At 39.8% G+C, this 19,662-nt stretch overlaps 1 protein-coding gene across 3 annotated transcripts in view; it reads left to right on the top strand.

Annotated features, from left to right (window-relative positions):
- Positions 1-19,662, top strand: part of gpc3 (glypican 3) — a 198,136-nt gene that overhangs the window by 108,854 nt on the left and 69,620 nt on the right. For all 3 annotated transcript variants that reach the window (XM_047353254.1, XM_047353255.1, XM_047353256.1), the window contains one exon: positions 4,648-5,333. In XM_047353254.1, coding sequence (XP_047209210.1) covers positions 4,648-5,333 — 686 coding nt within the window. The remainder of the gene's footprint in view (positions 1-4,647; positions 5,334-19,662) is intronic.

Raw genomic sequence — 19,662 nt, 5'->3', positions numbered from 1 at the left:
AGTGTAGGCAATAAAATTTTGGTCTCATCTGAACTGTCTGTCCCCTACTTGGCGTGTGGGAAACTGCACGAGGAACTTCTTATGGCTTTCTTCTTGTCACTCTTCCCTAAATTGCGGGACTTTGGCGTGCAGAACTGTTTATCTGTCAACAGATTTTCCTACCAGAGCTGTGCATCTCTGCAGTGCCTCCAGAAGTAACACAGACCTCCTGGATGCTTATTTGATTAGTGCTCTCCTTGCTCAGACTACTGGCCATGTCATGGCAGATTTGTTGTTGTGCCATCCTCGTTTTTTTTCAAATCATGGATTGAGCAGTACAATGAGAGATTTTCCAAGTTTGGGATATTGTTTCGTAACCTAACCGGCTTAAAGTTTCTTCATAACTTTTTCCCGTGACCTGTCTGCCGCATTCTTTGGTCTTCATGATAATTGTCTCTAACAAACCTTTGAGGCCTTCACAAAACATCAAGCAGTTGATCTCTCTTGGAGGGTTTTATCTGCAGTTCTTATTTAATTGATTATAATTACTCAGCATGAATAATGACAAGATTTGCAGGAACAGGTTAGAATAAAGCATACACAAAGGTACATACAGTAAATAATATATCACCATGTGGTGGAGTACCTGACAAAACCTGGATTATATTTGTAGATCTGATAAGAGTAAGCCTAGAGACCTCAAATCCTTGGAGTAAACATTATCTGGCTGCTGCTGCTGCTGTATGCCGATGGAGGTAAAATAGGGCATTCTGGGACATTTTCCTCAGCCGGGTTTGGTTGATGCGACATTGAAAAGCCTTCAGTCTCACGAGGAACGGGCTTTCGGCAATCAGTAGCCTGCCTCTTTGACACTCTCTAAATGAATAGCGCTGCTACTAATTTTAAGCATGACCCAGTATGTGCTCTGTCTCTGATAATGTGGGCTCTCAACCTGATACAATGTATCCAGCGTGTCACAGGTCCCTGAAGCACAGCCCCTTTCCCCTCCATTAACAGATACCTGATCCTGCGGAGGCGTTCACTGATGACAGTGAGTGAGCAGGAACAGCAGAAAAAGGGCTCAGAATAGTTCTTGAACCCAGTGAGTCTGAGTCATTGAAATCCATTTATGAAGAGCCCTCTAGTCTTTTATACCATTACAAATTGGATATTTTAGAGATGTTACAGATAGTGGCTTAAATACACTGCTTGCTGGAAGATTTTGGAAATACTTAAGAGAAGAAGAAGCAGACAGCTTTAGTTTCAGCCTGCAGTTTACGATCAATAACCAAACGCAAATAAAAACATCAAGTTTCTTTCCAGGAAAATAAAACTTTCCAGTTCTAAGTAGGTCTTTTAGTTTTGTTTGGGCCTCTCAGTCTGTCTCTTGTCTCGGTGGGCAATCTGCACATCTGTGAGCTCAGTGATCACAGAGGAGCTGCTTCCAGGCGCAGCAGGACAGCCGTAGCCTGGAAAACCAAACAGATGTGAGCTGCTTCCAAACATCCTCTCAGTCTTTTATTCACCTTTTCATTCAACAACTATTTCAATAAATTGAGATGCAGTTTCTCTCTTTCTTATTGACACCTACAAATATACCTGCAACTGGATTGTCCTTCTGTCATAAAATGTTAAAATGATAATTCTGTTGATCAGCATGCTTAGCGGGTGTATGTTGGAAATACAGGAAATATTTTCTGTCATCTTTTTTGAGATAGTTCTGACCCACATGCAGAAAAACACTCAGAAGAGGAGACAAGATTACGAAGGAGGTTTATTTTCTTAAACAATGATAAATGTAAAATGATCTGGAACTGGTAGATCACCAACTGCACAGAAAGAAAGGGAAGAAGCAGGTAAATCAAAATGCTATAGTTAACGTGGTTACTGAAGTTAAAGAAAAGGCTTACGATGGAGGAGTAGTCTAACGCCAGTGGGGGTTGAGGGATTCGGAGTCTGATGCTGCTTGAGAGATTTGCGAAGAACAGTGAGAAGTTCAGGATGAAAGTACTTGCGTTGGAGGGTGGACAGGGTGAAACCGTGAAACAGGAAGCTGCCAGCTGATTCTTGTCCAGATAAAGAAAACAGGAGTTTGGGATCATAACCCACGATAATAGAAGACCTTTCTCCAGAAGTCGGTAATCCTGATCAGCCAAATATTTCTGAGAGCGAAGTCAGGCGTCAGCAAGAATTACCCAAGGGTTCAGGTAAGCAACCTTCGAAGGAGCACACACGAAGGTTAACTTGGAGCTTAGAACAAAGCAAGGATTATTTGTGGCTTGAGCTTGTTACCACTGAAGGCAAACACTCTGGCAACGAAGTGCTGGCAGCTTCCCACTTAAATACGCCTCCAAATAATTAGTAGATTAGTTGCACCTGTCACCCACCGCACCCAGGAACTCCAGCACCATCTGAGAACTGATCATGGTTAACAAAAGAAAACACTTTCTTTATTCGAGGTAATTGTGGCTCAGTGGGAAGAGCAGTAACTTGTAATCTGAAAGTTGTTTGTTCAATTCCAACTCCCTCCTGCCACATGTTGATGTGCCCCTGAGCAAGGCACTTAACCCCACGTTACCTATCAGTCTGCGTGTGAATGTGTGTGCAGTAAGGTCAATGTGGCTCTAGTGTAACTCGCTTTAAGTGGTCAGTATGACTAGAAAAGCACTTTGTAAATTCAGGCCATTTACCTTTACTTTATTTTTGTCTTATTGTTCATCAAGGTTTTATCTGCAAGGCAGAATATTCAGATTTTCACTAAATGAGGGAAACACATTTCATATAATCCTGAATAGCTAATGTTGTAAATTAATCACAAGCAGTATCTTATAGAAGGTAAATGTGTTTGCTGTTGCTTGATAGTTTATCATCATTCTATACAGTGCATACCATTAACTACAATCCGTTATTCTTGTCATGTTTAAAGCAACACTAGATACAAAAAGGTTCTGGATGTAGAGCATGCAATATTTACTTTTAGTTTAGAAAACATTAATGAGGAGGTCATATTGCTAATTTAGATAACGCTAAATTTTTACAGTTAAATTCACAGTGTTCAAACACAGGCAATCTTGTTTTAGTTGTCTGGAAATAATGAACTTAAATAACTTTACATCATATTTCTTCAAAAGAAGTTGAAATGCTTTTAATTTCCATCACTGATAAAGTGGTAAAATGTTGCAGTGAAATATCCAACCTTGAATTTATTACGCTGTGAATCCTGCTTTCCCGTTTTCCTGGTCATCGCTCTTATTGTTATCTCTCAGATTCCTGCCTGTTTTGACCATCAAGGTTGATTGGAAGAATCAACCTTCTTCCATAGGCTTCTCTGTCCACAGACCAAAATTCTTCAGAAAACCTGTGAGTGGGAGTGAACAGAGCATTAGAGACAACACAGGACTCTGAGCAATCAGAAAAAAGATGAGTGGCATTAGTATAACTGCTGTTATACCAATACCCATCTCTGTTTTGAGTCTGAATGTAGCCTGCGAAAGAGCAAAACCAAAAGCAGGACACAGCATCTCATTTCCTATTGCCAGAGTTAATTTGTGATATCAACCCCTAATTTCAGAGTTAAATGAAATATTCACTTCTATAATGAAAGAGTAATATTAATTTCAGATCTCTTTGAACTTGCACACAGAAAAACACATAAGTTCAACTTGCCTCTGCAAACATAGAGAGCCAATTCTCAGGGCTTTAAAGGGACCTAAAACTCTGCTGACGAGCCTTATTTGACCCCAGAGAAGCATGACAAGAAAGAAATTAAACTATGCAGGCAAGAAAAATCAAATCAGAAAGATGAAATAGCAAGCTGTTGCAGCACAAAAGCCAAGTCCCTCTAATGTCCTTTAAACCAGTGTTTCCGCCTGCGCTCCCGTCCTCAAAGAGCAGTTTGTGGCCATCACTCCCGACAAAGTGATTAAGTGCCCTTGCTGTGGTATAAATGGGATTCTGGCATCTGCAGCCATTCTCCTGTCCAAAGCTTCATTTCACCGACTCTCAGCTCCCCTGCTAAGTTCAGTAATGGAGCTTTAAATCCCCTCTGTTGTTGGGCCCTCACTCGCTCTGCCACTAGGTCGATGATGAAGCTCTGACGTCTCGTGCCACCTTGTTGATAAGGCTTCTCTTTGTGACTGGAAATGGCACTGATTATTTTTGCTTTCTGCACATCAACCACGCAAACCACTCCCTCCTGCTTGTGCTGAATGCTTTTCTCCTCAAAAAAACTCTTTACGGCCAAGTCGCTCCCACTCGGCAAATCTGTTGACTTTAATGCTGTTTTTATTTAAAGAAAAAAGATTTTCTTTGAAGGAGCTGTTGAAAGTCTTCGCACAGAGTCCTACTTTTCATCTGTTCAAGAAGCTTTGTTGCCTTTTTGTTTCATGTTGTCATGTATTATTGCAGAATTTTCCTTTTTTGTAAACGTGAAAGTAATCCTATAAGAAATGTATGAAGAAAAACTGGGTAAATAGAACAAGAGTTGGAGACTAGATAGTTTTCTCCAGTGATTGTTTAGGAGGGAAAAGCATATATCTGTGTGTTTTATGTTTTAAAGCCTGTATTTCTGACAGTTTGGCACAGTACTTGCCTTGTGTGTGTAAAATGTCTCCAGTTAGCTTGACCTTAGTTGACCCATTCTTCTTATGCTCTCTTGTTTCCTTGCAGAGGCCTTCGACCTGATGCTGCGTCATGGCCGTAACTCCACCCTGACCATGCTAAAGTCGGAGTTCCCTGGTCTCTTACCTGGAGCTCAGAGCTCTGTAGGGCAACTATTTCTGGACATGTCGCTCTACATCCTCGGCTCAGACTCAACAGTGGACCACATAGGAGCGGCGTTCTTCAGCAAACTCTTTCCCCTTACCTACCGCCGGCTGCTTGGGGGCGGTGCATCCTCCTTGTCTGAGGAATGTGTACGAGGAGTCTGGAAGGACTCGGGGGTGTTTGGTCCTTATCCTAAGCTGATCATGACCCGTCTGTCTCGCTCCCTCCTGGCCACACGAGTCTTCCTGCAGGCACTGAACCTGGGCATCGAGGTAGTCAACACAACGGACCATCTGCGACCCAGCAGGGACTGCAGCCGGGCCCTGCTGAGGCTGTGGTACTGCCCACACTGCCAGGGCATGTTGGGCCCGCCAGCCTGCAGAGGCTTCTGTCAGACGGTCATGCAGGGCTGCCTGGGGGGCGCTGCGGAGGTTCAGCCTCACTGGAGGAGCTACATTGATGGACTGGGGAAGCTGACTGGTGGCATGAGAGGAGAGCAGGACATGGAGGCTGTCGTTCTAAGACTGCCTTCGATGATTAAACTGGCTCTGAAGCAGGCTGTGAACGCCCGCAGCAGGCTCAGCGTCCTGGTGAGCATCATTCACCAACACACATTAGTCAGCTTTCAGACTGAAATTGGCTCTAAATTAAGATCTGAAGAAGAAACCACTGATGCAGCTACATTCCTGTAGGCTCTCATTTACATAAACTTTTCCTTAAAACCTAACTGTTGTGCTAGTGTTTTTGATAAAATCACACACTGAAAATACTTGTCCTCGTTATAGACTGGGTGTGGAAGTTTTGACAACAAAATGTTGGCTTGACTATCTGCATTTCAGAGTGATGGATACAGCTTTAATTGGGTTTGCTCAGTTTGCTGAAACCCCAAAGTGGAATTTCATCCATTCAATTTTTATACCCACCCACTCCTTGCAGAATCACAGTGGGGCTGGTGTCTGTCTCCAGTGGTCAAGGTACACCAGACAATTACAGGGCAACACAGTTAAAAATAGCATCAACAATTATGAACACACACCTAAGGGCAATTTAGGGTAAGTCTGTTTACCCAACATGCATGTCTTTGGACTGTGGGAGAAGGTTGGAGTCCCCAAGAAGAATCCACACATGCAAACTCCATGCAGAAAGGCCCTTTCGCAGAGCTGAAACCAGGGCCTTCTTGTTGCACAGTAAAAGTGCTAACTACTTTGAAACAACTGCAAAAATTTAATTAAATAATAAAAATGTGATGTGGCCCTTCAAAAGCCCTCTGTGACACATTGGAATTAAAACAAATACACAAATAAAAACAGATAAAAATGCAATTATTTACTATCAACAGCCAGGGATTAAGAAACACCACATATCAACAAATGCTGCCTTTCAAGTTGTAGATGACATTATTAATGCTACAAATAATACTGTGTGATTATTTGCTTGATTTTTTCAAAAGCATTTGACACAGTTGACCCCATTTCTTTGATTAACAAACTGCATCTATTGGCTCAACAGCAAATGCTGTTTGTTTCCAGTTTACTTATCAGCTCAAACACACCCTTTTCTTTTTTTCTCCCAGTATACACAGGAGTTCCTCAGGGCTCCATATTAGGATATCTCTTCTTGACAGTCCATAAAAATAATCAGTCAGTCATTCTCTACCACTTATTCCATAGTGGGTCACAGGGAAGCTGGTGCCTATCTCCAGCAGTCTGCAGGTGAGAGGCGGAGTACACCTTGGACAGGTCGCCAGTCCATCGCAGGGCAACACAGAAACAACCAAGCACACACTCATACACCTAAGGGCAATTTAGAGAGACCAATTAACCTAACAGGCATGTCTTTGGACTGTGGGAGGAAGCCAGAGTACCCAGTGAGAACCCACACATGCAGGGGAAGAACATGCAAACTCCATGCAGAAAGACCCCTGGCTGGGAATTGAACCCAGGACCTTGTTACTGTAAGGCAACAGTGCTAACAACTATGCTACCGTGCATCCTCATAAAAGTAATTGTTGTGATCATTTATCAAATGTTAATTTCTTTTTCAGGTAGATGACACACTTATTTATTGTTCATCTTCATCAGTAGTTCAAACTCCTGAATTTCTTCAGTTTGCCTTTATTGTTCTTCGGTCTAACTTAACACAACTTAAATTGGTGTTGAACACATGCATAACTAAGTTCATGATGTGCTTACATGTGAAAGGGGTTCATAGTGAAAATCTTGCATATCATTTTACATCTCATTTTATTTGGATATTGTTATTGATTAGTTGTGTTTCTAAGTTGAAACCTAAATTAGGTTTTCTTTTAGAAACACCTTGTTTCTCTCTCCAGATCAGGTTTCTGCAAGCATTTTCCTTTTGTTGGTTATAGTGAGACGCTGTTTATGAACATGGCCTATGTTAAAGTGGTTGGATGCTGACCATCATTGTGCTTTCTATTTTATTACTAGATGTGGAAATCATGCACTTCACATTTCTCTATACGCTGCGGCTAAACGGCCATTTTTGTCTGTCAGTAGACTTCTTACCTGTGTGTTTAGACACTGCTCAAAAAAGGAACACTTTAAAAAGACAGATCAGTGTGTTTCCATCAATTAAGAAAAAAACATGCTGGATAATCATACTGATGTGGAATGGGTAATGTGTTATATAACCTGTTTAAAGCTTGATGTGTTACTTTGATGTGTGAAATCATTTTTAATGTTCATATGCTCTTTTTCCTGAGACTTGTAATCTGAAAGTTGTTGGTACGAGACTAGTTTCGTGGTGAGATATTTTAAATAGCTCTTCTTGTTATTGTGGTATATATAATCTTTCAATTTGTTTTCTACAAGTTGTCACATTTAACATCCTTCTGTTGACTACTGTTAAGCCTCCACATTGTTTTTTGCAATCATTACCGAAATGTAGTGGCAGGTGTACCCCTGCATAATCAGAAATATTTCTCACCCTTATGTCACAATTTATATTCTATGCCTTTCAAAGTTTGACATAGAAAATTGTCAAATCTGGAGTATATAAGGTGGGAATGAGAAAAAATGTTTTTTTATTCAGTGAATGCAGTTCCCTTCATACGTCTACCAACCCTGATTCCTTAAGCATTCTTTTAACATATACTGCCTCTAAATGAGACTTTTTGATTATGCTAGAGGCATCTAGGAAAGGATTTAAGTGAATGTTCCGTTCTCCTCCGCATATCAGTATCCCAGATATTTGTGTTGCAATCATGTCAGAAATGTTCCTAATCAAACTTTTGTCTTTCACAGGTGGTCTATACACATTGAATAAGGTAACTTCTCTCTGGTCTATGTACCCTTTAACTAGTATATAATGTGATGGGAATGGGAAATTCACCTTGTTAGACAGTAGAATTGCTATTTTATATATCAAGGCTAATACAAATTTTTAAACCCCATTTTATGCAGTTTTTCATGCTCATTGGCGGAAAGATGTTTCCTGCCAAAACATTATGTCTTGTTTTTCTTGTTTAATTTGAGCAGTTTATGTAAACCACTGAAATTGAGAATGATTACTTCATTTTGTTGCTTTACCTCCGTTATTAATATCAAATACCATGCACCTATTAACCCCTATATGTTCTGACAAACAAACATGGATCTGCAAAACAAAAGAATAACAGAGTCCCTTGGGTCCCAGAGGGCTCCTCCTGATGCTGGCTGACTTCCTAAGTCCGTCCGTCATGGCAGTGCACATGGAGAAAGCATGTTAATTCCCAGAACACGTTTAAAGTATATAGTTCATATTTTTCAGAGGACAGACGCTCTTTTGGATACATAAAAACTTGCTTGGTGCTGCTGTTGTTATGTTTGAATACCTTAAATTTCTCCTGGATAGTCCACCGTGATGTCCCGCTCACTCTTTCCCAGGGGGGAACTCTCAGTTTGAGTTGGGAGGTGTGCTCCATTGGGTTATACTCTCACACTTCCATCATTTTCCTCAACATAATGTTGAGTTGTTAGACTCTGACAGTGAGCACAGATACGGAGGCAGGATGACAGGTTTAACGGCCTTTATTGAAAAGTAATGTATATAGTTTGGCTGGTCATCAGGGGATCTGAGAACAATCAGACTGGGCAATATGGAAGAGAGGTGAGACATTATTATCTTGTCAACAGATTGATAGTGAGTATTGAGTGGATTGAGATGAAGCTTACTGTCGGAGTTGGAGTTGAATATTCTGGAGGAGGTGAGTCTGTCTGCTGAGGCTGACTTTGGCAGGTGGTGTGAATCCGTGGGAAAGCTGTGTCTCTCTCTCTCTGTCACCTGGATCCTTTGTGGAAGATATTTCCAGAGTGAGGTGGACAGGCAGATGAGAATGGTTCTTAGGTTTTCAGGATGTTGGGTCCAGGAGAGAAGCGGAGACTGACAACTGGCATATTTTCTCTAAGGTGCTTTCAACGCGATCCAACAGAGTAGACACAGAGCATAGATGCAAAATGTCAGAAGAGATTTCTGTGGAAGGAGGAACAGAAACTCAGATAAGACTTGGGAACAAAGATCAGTCAGAAAGTAGGAAACGCAGGCCAGATTACCACTCTGAGTGAGCTAATAATCTGATGCCTCCCTCATGATTTCAGCTTCTTATAAACACCTCCTGATTAGTCCTCATGAAAGACACCTGTGGAGCTGCACCTGCCAGTTGCACCCTGTAGGGAGTTACTGAGAGAGAAAACAGCAGTTCATACACACACCAACCGGCACACATCCCAGACTGCATGACACGTTCTGCCTTCTTGGTATATGCTAAAGTCTTGCTCACTCTTGCACCTTAAATTAACCGCTGACAAGTCTTCACATGTCGTATACATGACAAAATTCTACTAAAAACCTCATTGATACTGAAAAAAACTTAATTTGAGTTTTCTTCACTCAGTAACAGCATCCACATCGAAGAGTGCTGGTTTTGAGACCTGGCTGCCCTTAGGTAGGGCGTGTTCATTGGTAGGAAAAGATTGGATATTTATATTCTCGACCGGCCGGTCGCATGATGGACGTGATGATCAAACTACAAATCAGATGATTCCAATCATCACTCAGTTTCTCTGTGAATTTATAATAAAAGATAACATATATTCAAAAGAGGGAAGTTAATGGAATCGGCCTGTAGAAAAATATGCATTTGGAGAGGATTTTATGGTAAAATACTTTATTGTATGGCTGAATAGAGGCAATTTCAGGGCGAAGCACAGTCAGGCTATCAAGCCCACTGTTGATATGTTGTGGTCATTGGATGGATTAGAAAGCTGGGAAAAAGAAGAGGCTCGTAGAGTCCTTGATTGGGTGTAATGCAGGAGCATTTCAGAGAGGTAATGGTAGATGTGTGATGTGTTCATTAGCTTGGGGTGCTGGTGACAATGCGAGCAGCAGTGTTGTGAATCAACAAGTTTATTAATAGATTTTGTGTGGCAAATCACAGAGAAGACAATTACATTAATCAGAGTAGCTATGGTGCTTGCTGTGAGCATTTTTCTAAGATAGTTGATGAAGGTTGGCAGAACACATTGGAGTATTGACATCTTTTACAAACAAAGGAATGCTATTAAGTTTAAAGAGATTAAGTTTAAAGAGAGTTTTGGCAAACCTTAATCTCTCCTAAGCAACCAAACGAAGAGCTCAAATAAAACATGTTCATAACCAGACGGCCTTTGTCCCGCAACATGGATCAGCTACATCTTTACTGTTTGTCCAACAACAGGTTTTCCATTCCCTCCACCTTGTGTAAATTATTGCAACACATTATATCATCACATTCAAACTGACCATGCTCTTTGAAACATACAAACACATGAAAGAACTGTAACAAACAGGGAAAAAAGAAAAACAAAATCTCTTTTGTTGTTTCTAGACAGGTTCTCCCAGCACGTCTTGTCAAAATCTGTCTCTTATTCATAAGCAGCAGTGACCCGTTATGTGCAGTGTGATAAAACTGTCACAGTAGTTCGCAACCCTCATGTAGAGGCGGAGAGGAGTGCTCATGAAATATGAAGGGACCGGTTTCTGCTGGAGCCACAGAGCTGGATGTGCTCCTGCTCCTTTATATTTGCTGAACTTTTCACTCTCACACCCTGAGTCCCTGTGGTGACCAGGTTTCCACTCAGAAGCCATCATTTATTAACACACAGGTTGACCTCACTTACTCTGCAGCAGGCGGGAGCGGTTCTCATTTAAAATTAAACCAGTTTGATGTGGGCCTGTTTGCAGGGAAGACGACACATCTGACTGTATGTGATGTTTGTGGAGTCTGCTTTCAGTATACATGATTAAAGCTGTCATGGCAGTGTACTGTTCAGCTCAGTGAAGAGACTGGGTATGAAAGTTTCACTGTAATCTTTCAGAGACACTCCGTCTCAGTGGTGTCATTAAAGGGACAGAGACATTGTTTCCCTACAGGCTAATTTTGTCTCACTGAGTCACAGGAGTTCAACCAAAATAGGACTACACCTGGATGTTTCACCTCAGATGTCTTGTTTATAGCAATGATCTGAACAAACCTGAAGTTAAAGGACTTGCTGTGTTTTCCCATCTTACTCTGCCTATTTAAACAAACTTTGAGTTCTTGTAGAAATATCACTGTTAATTTGCATATATTATTATTGGTCTGTTGCAGTAGAGGAATGCAGTTCAGTCAAAAGACAGAAGAACCTCACCGTCCCCATACCCTCTTGAGGTGTCTGAGAGACATCACAAACTTTACAATAGCAGCAACAATGAACATCAGAGTTTTTGTAGCCAAAGGTGCTAACAAGAAATTTTATTGGCAGCTCCGTTAAAGTCAAAGACAGAAATAAAAAAATAACACAGTTGGAACTGAATCTTTACTTTTCCCTCTCGTTTACATACAAGCTAATGTTAGTACTGCAACCAGAGCTGGCCTGAGGCATTTGTAAACTATTTACCAAACCAGCAGGGGGCCCCCAAGAGCACTTGACTTCCTTCACAGATTATAGTGGTGCATTTTGTTTGTCCTCGGAAGTTTCCAGTGAGAAAAGAATGATCCACAAAATATTTTCTGCTTAAGACAGGGGGACCACTGAATGTGGCACAGCTAACTGATACACGAATTTAGAAAAGTTCAAAACTTCCACTAACAATTCAGTACATATCGTAACAGTCAGCTGACAGATCACCCAGGAAGAAGTGGTGAGAGTTGGTATGGGAGGAGTTTTCCCTTTCAAATGAAGGGCAAGCCTGAGTCAGCAGTTTGAGATCACATATGATATAACTCATTGAAGAATCAGAGTTTGTTAGCCCACTAGTTAATGTGCAATAATAAAATATAAACTGCTAGGGATTACAAAAAAAAAGCCTAGAAAGTATTAAATTCTGTTCAATAGTTGGCTTTACTTAATATTTTATTTTTAAATCTCTGCACTGGAACAACTCTGTTGTGTTCACTCATATCAGTCACTGTCACCAATAGGGCATCAGATACTAATTTTTATTATGTAGCAACGATTTAGGGCTTTAATATTCAAGTCCGGCTCTTCACCAGTTGTTAATTTTGGTTCTGCTAATGATTTAATTAATTAATTAATTAACAGCCAAAATGTAAAAGATTCTCTAGATGTTTCCTGTGTTTATATAATGAGAACACTGAAGCAAATAGATTTAACAGTTTACTGTAATTATCTGTTTTAACTGGAGATGCATAATTCCATCGGCCAGTGATACAATCATGACTCTGATTGATAAATTATTAACCAGAACCACAAAATGTCACTGTTTATTTAACAGCTTCACAGAAGGTGGGGGAACTTCGACCTTATTTTGACAGATAAATCTCTTTTGCACGAAATAAACACAAACTTTCTCTTAATTATGCATGTGAAGATTTATTGAAGCCATATAATTCTGATATACCATCATTCTACTCCAAAAACCTTCACCTAACTAACAAGCACTATTCTACACTGAGGGGATAAAAAGAATGACTACCTAACATTAAAAATAAAAGAAAATATATGCGCATTGAGTGATGAAGATCAAACCAGCAGTTTTATGGACAATGTGTAATTTGGGTTAACTTGGAAAGAGAAGCCCTCTTGGTGTGCTGATGCGTCTCAATGGCGGCGATCAGCTGGTAAACGGTGGGCTGCGCCCATTGCTACTAGCAGCTGATCGCCCCAAATCTCAAACAAAGAGTCATAAAACTCTGAGGTGGGAACTCAGTGGAAAAACTCCAGTAATAAAACTGGGATAAAGGCGAGGCCCAGACTGCAGCTGCTTTGAATGGAGAAACTTTAAAAGTCCAACTTCTAACTCCTGGCTAAGTTGGGATCCGCGCTCCACGATTCGGCACACTTGCACAGCAAATCAAAACAGCTCAGCATAAAACACTTCAATCAATATTGCATGCAATAAGTTGATACCTTGGATGAACTACTGGTGATTCTAAATCACCTTAACCATGCCTTACCCTGACCCAGACCTCTAAATGTACCTATCCGATTTAATAGGGAAAAAGAAAGAAGTTGCTTTGAAGTTGATTTCTTCTCTCCACTAGTTGAGGATGGGTCAGGTCTGAAGAAGAACGAGGGAGGGTGGATCACGCGTCCGTGATCAACTCAAAAGAAAAACGGTAAACTTCTCATCCGTCCAATAGTGGAAAATATGAAGAACCATTTAGTCGACTGAATCAACAAGGAGAAAACTCATCTCCTTGGAAATAAAACCTCTGTGGGTTTTCACCAGCGCCGGGTGTGGGCGTGGTCTTTGATTGGTATATGAATCTTCTGACCTTCTTGTATCAGACAGATTCCAGCTTTCAAGCTCTTCTGGGAATAGCTGTGTGGAGGAATAGTTCGCCTGCGAGCTTTTGTCTTTCCAGATATGTACTTCATTGCGTGAGACAAGCTGGAAATGGCAACGAAAGTTTATTTTCCGCGGGTTTTGTAATCCCGGGTGACGTCAGAGCTACGATGTCTGTTGAGCTGCGTGTGTTCAACTGTGCAACCAAACTGGATGACTCCATCAATGTTCTTCAGTTGAGCAAAAATCACATAAAGGGGAGGGACATATGCTTTGATGCAAAAATTAGGATAATCTTGTAACCTTTAATTTTCTGTTGGATTCAGATTAAATGTCACAATCATGGAACCTGGAGCACTCCCTTTCTTCTTCTACGACAAATATTTGTTACATTTGATTTCTTTAAATAAAGTTCAGTTTACATAAAATACACTGTTACCCATAGAGTTGGAAAACTTGATATAGGACGCATTCCTCTTTTTTGTTTTGGTTTCAATTTAAATGTTTTGAACAGATTAATAAGCAAAGTTTTGAGAGGTTAAACACTTTATCTGTCAAGAATAAATCACTATCATTTCATGAGAAGAGCTAAAAAAATTATTTATTCCAATTTTGTGAGCAACAGTATAGTTTGTTTTCCTGTGAAAGAAAATTGGAGCTGGGCAGTTCAGGTTTTAAAGAAAACCGAAACTTGGAATTGTGGAATAAATACTTGATCATTACATCTCGAGTGTTTATTTTTTTCTAAATGACATGACGTTTGACAAGATGGTGTTTATTGAATGTCTACAAATCCATTTAATTATGGATGAATTTACCCGCAACTCCTCCTGGAAATATGTCATGTACAGCACCTGATCTGCACAGCTGGGAATCCAACTTAGTTGGAAACAATGTTAATCACTGCTTTCCATTTTGTAGTGAAACATTTCGACTAATACAGGTTTGGTTCTTTTAGTTTGCTGTAAGTGATGAGATATTTCACTTGAATTTGGGACTACCCATTTCTGTCTAAAGTGGAAAATGAAGGCACATAATCAGCTATGGGAGCCTATTGTCAATTCACAAATGGGGAAATTGACATTGCCCAAAGACACAACGACTGAGACGAATGGAGCAGGGCTTTGAACCAGCAACCCTCAGCTTACAGGACAAACCCCTACCACCATTGCCACCGTCGGTCTAACACAACTCAGACCTAAAACTTTCATGTGAACCCTATATTAGACATTTTACCACTTTATCACTTTGCATGTACTAAATTGTTTTATATTATACAGTTTTATATTATGGAGTGAGACAGTACTGTCTCACTCTTCAGAAACGAGACAGTGTGTGTGTGTGTGTGTGTGTGTGTGTGTGTGTGTGTGTATATATATTCCAGACATTGATCCACAGAGCCCCAGCAAAGTCCCACTGCTGTAGGTACTTTAATATATATATATGAATATATATGAAAACACCTTCAGCAGTGGGACTTTGCTGGGGCTCTGTGGATCAATGTCTGGAAACCACCCATTTTCCTCAGATTTCTGAGGACATGCTCTGCAAACAGCATGTATAATATTTACTGCCTCTCTCTACTACACCTCCTGGTGAATTATTTTCTATGTGAGAAAAATAACTTCTGCCTACAACAGTGATTGACCTCATTATTAATGTTAAACGGCCTTAATTTTAAACATAACTGCTTATGATTATTTTTTCTGTTTTGCTACAGAGTAAAGAACTGACTGGAAATTAGTAAGAGCAGTAATTTCATATGTTGGACTGATGTCATGTGGCATGGGAATCTTGTATGTTACAACATACAAGTGTAGACGGAATAGGACTAACTTAAGCAACATGTAACCCATTTTCCCTCCGTCTTCTAAAAATCTTATGGTAGTGGATGAAATGACTCCGAGTTTTTGAAGAGACTAGAAGAAATTTGCATGTTTTTAGAGCAGTTTTGTTATATTCTACTTATGGAGTGATTTTACCCCCCAACATCCTGAATGGATCATAGGCTTGTTTTGTGGTTTTATATGATGGCTGTCATCATTGCTGCCTCCCACTTAACCCACTCTCTTGTGAGATTGAGACCCCTGTTACTTTAGGAGGCAGATGGATTGAAATTTTGAGTAAAAGAGTTTTTGAGATGTGAGAAAGACATGTCCTCTCATCGTTCGCCTGTCCACTCTCTGGCATGTTGACATTCATTTCCTCCATCCACTGCAGCTCCTGGGTGAATCAACCAATGTTAAGAGGCTCAGTGAGGGCAGCCAAGAGGCTAGCTGCTCCGATCTATTCCCCTGTCAACTTCCCACCTCCCCTGGAGTTTTATACCATCCGCTGCCAGCTCTCTCTCCCCCTCAACATCCCTTTTCCCACTGTTTCATCCCCTCATTTATTTCTTCTCCTCTTGTTCTTGCTCTCCGTTGTGAGGAAAAAATGCATGATTTATGAAGCTCTATTTTTACCAGTTACAGAGAAAAAGGACAGAGGAGAAAGAGTGACAAAGAAAAGGAGAGAAAAAGAGAAAATATTGGTAGGGAGGAGTGTGAAAGTGAGCCCAAGGGGGAGGAGGACAGGAGATTGTGCAAGAACATCCATCATCTGGTGACCCATTCAGCTGAAAAGAAGAGGAGAAGTAGGTTGAGGCAGAAATGTGACAGATCTGACCAGGATTAGAGATTTTCTGCAGATGATATGAGCTACCATGAAACACTATACGACCTGCAAAATTCATCATATCCATGTAAATCTATTAGATGTTGTAAAGTTGAAATCACCACATTTTGTGTTAGACCAACACAAAGAGGTGATGCTTATAATTTAGAAGGGAAATTAAAAGGACATAAAAATGAAAGACGAATAAAAATTTGAAATAGTTGGTGTGTATTTACATTCAACTCCATGACTCTTTGTAGAACCTCATTTTGCTGCAGTTTTAGCTGTAAGTCTTTTGGGGTTTGTCTCTACCAGCTTTGCATGCCTATAAACTGATATTTCTGCCCATTCTTCTTTGTAAAGGAGCTCAAGCTCAGTCAGATTAGATGGAGAGCATCTATGAAGATTGGTTTTCAAGTCTTGACACAGATTCTAATTGGATTGAGGTCTGGACTTTGATTAGTCCATTGTAACAATTTTTAGTCTAAGGCACTGTATAGCTGCTCTTGGTTCTGCTGGAAGGCAAGCCCTTGTCCTAGTCTCAGTCATCAAAACCTTTAAACAGGTTTTCTTCCACTAGTGCCTTGTATTCCAACCATCTAACCCTCTTCTCTGAGCCAGGTTCCTTCTCTCTACTGAAGAAAAGACTCAACATCATGATGTTGTCATCATTTTCTTTAATGGTAGGGGTGGTGTGTTCAGAGTATGTTTTTCACTATATATAACACTTGTTATTTCTCATGTCTCATCTGACCAGAGCTCCTTCTTCCAAATGTTTGCTGTTTCCCCTACATGGTTTACGACAAACTGCAAATGGGACGTGCTATGAGTTTTCACCTATTTCTTTCTTCTTGCCACTCTTTGATAACGGACAGATTTGTAGAGTGCATGACTAATAGTTCACCAACAGACTCTCTCACCTGAACTGTAGATCTCTGCAGCTCCTCCATAGTGACCTTAAAGCCCTTGGCCATTTCTTTGATACTCTCCATGCCAAGCCTGTCAGTTTAGGTCTTGGTAGGTTTACGTGTTTGCTATTCATTTTGGTTGATTGACTGAACAGAGCTCAGTGAGAAGCTCAAAGCTTGGGATATAGTTTTATAACCTAACCCAGCTTTAACTTTTCCACAACTTTATCCCTGACTTGTGTGCAATGTTTCTTGCTCTTTGTGATGCTGTTTGTTCACAATTATGCAGTATTTTATGTTGGCATATCACATAAAATTTAAATGAAGTGCAATGAATTTTGTGGGTTGCAAAACTAAATATAGAAAGAAGTTCAAAGGGGTGTGAATACTTTCCCAAGCATTCTAAGTGCTTTTTTCATGCTAAATATCAAATACATCTTTAAGATTCTTTCTCAATAACACACTTTCAATCAATTTCTCCTTTACTTTTGATCTCAGGTAGATCAAATTACATCCAACTTGTTGCTTCAAAGAGGGAATAAGAGCACTAATTAATTTTTTATTGCATTTTTATTATTTGATTATTCAGCTGAAACATGACAAGACCCAGAATTAGCTCTGAGCTTTCAAACATGTTGAAATATGCTGTAAAATATCATCAAAGGTATTATTTCTTAAGTCAAGTGTGTTTTTATTATTCATACACAATGAAGTCGTGTTTAATCTGTATTTTAGAAGATCAGTTGTTTGAAAGTCCCCTAAGGAACAGTTTGTTGTTTTGTTGACAGTACTTAAAAGCTTTGCTTGATGTTGAAAAATAAGTAGTTTGTTTATCCGATAGTAGCTGAATAATCGGCCTTCCAGCAGCTAACGCAAAAAATAAAAAGGAGTAATCAAAAAGCAATTAGTTTTATGGTGTTGCTTTAGAAAAGATGGCAAAATGCTTGAAAGTTAATGAACATCAATTCAGCCATTAGGCTTATTAACTTTTGATCATCAGTTAAAGGCTAGAAACATAATTAGGCTTAGAAGGTTTAGCACAATAAAGCCAACCTTTTATGTCTCAGTGCAAAGAATGAGCCTAGTATTTCACTCTACTCTTATCAAACTCTTTAACCCTATTTTCTGTGATATTGTTCAAACCAGATATTAACATACAATTAATAAAAAGACAACTTTTTTTCTCACATTCTGACAATAAATCAGATTAAGCTTTTCCTGTTTTAGGCTAATTAGGATGACCAAAATTATTTTTATTTGCTAATACCAGAATAATGAGTTTTTTTTCTTCATTTTTTCAAATTCATGTGTTTAAATTTCATTGGTATTTGGTAGAATTTCCATTGAACCCTTATGGTCTTGGATCAAATGTTTTCTTGTGTTTTGGGCTATTTCTCCTGATAGAACAGGTGTTGTAGACCACCTTGCTAACAACTAACTTTTTGGCTTTGCCCACATAGTTTCTATGGGACTTAGATCAGGGCTTTGGGATGGCCACGCACCCTTTACCTTCCTGGGTGATGCCTTGAGAAGTTTTTTCAGTACTTCCATAATGTTATTTCCTCATGACACCATCTCTTTTGTGAAGTCCCTCCTGGAGTAAAATCGCCCCACAACATGATGTTGCCTACCCGTACTTCACAGTTGTAACAGTATTTTCCATCTTTAAAGCTTTCCCTGTTTCCTTTCAAATGCAACAGTCATTATGGGCAAGAGCTTTTTGGAAATAATTGTAGTTTCATCAGACCACAGGACATATCTCCTAAATTAAAGTGTCCCTGAGTGCATTTGTAAACCGCAGTCTGGCTTTTTATGTTGCCTTTTGGAGTAATAGCTTCTTCTGCTCTGAGTGGTTCTTTCAGCTCATGTTGATTCAGGAATTTAGGTAACACTCTCCTACCAACTTTAGCCAAGAACTTCACTTGCAACAAAACACATTAATTTCTGGGACTCAGAGCCAGTCCCCTGCCTCAACAACATAGCTGGACATTCTCATGGTGTTTATACTTGTATATTATTGGTTCAAGAGATTACCCTGCCACCTTCAGATATTTGGAAGTCATAACCAAGGATGAACAAGACTTCACAGACAGTTCCTGAGGAATCTGCAAATAACTGGTATAGTTTGTCTCATTAAAAGAATAAGTAATGCACTCAACTGAAGTGGTCTCTGTGCATACTCACTGTGCAGGACTCCACCACTAAAAAATGCATGCTGAAGCTTTTCTAAAGTTTGCTGCAGAAGATTTGGACAAAGTAAAACTGCTAGAAAGACCCAGTCAATCACCTGACTTTTATCAAATTGTAAATCTATGTAAAGAACTGAAGATCATAGACAGGACGTTTAGAACCGTTAAGATTTAAAGATGTTTGTGCGGAAGAATGGGTACAAATGTATTTTAAACCAGACTCACCTTGCAATTTTCCATGATTGTAACTTCTCAGTTCACAACAGCATTTAGTTGTCCGTTGTACTAAATTTGCTCAGAAATATTCATCTGCATCACAGTGTTACCTGCAATTTTGATTGTGTAAATCAATTTCTTGGATTCACCTACCTATCTTTTCTACAAGTTTATACAGAACACAA

The sequence above is a fragment of the Girardinichthys multiradiatus genome, chromosome 23 (genome assembly GCF_021462225.1).
Source record: "Girardinichthys multiradiatus isolate DD_20200921_A chromosome 23, DD_fGirMul_XY1, whole genome shotgun sequence".
NCBI lineage: Eukaryota > Metazoa > Chordata > Actinopteri > Cyprinodontiformes > Goodeidae > Girardinichthys > Girardinichthys multiradiatus.
This window is presented reverse-complemented; position numbering and strand designations above follow the sequence as displayed.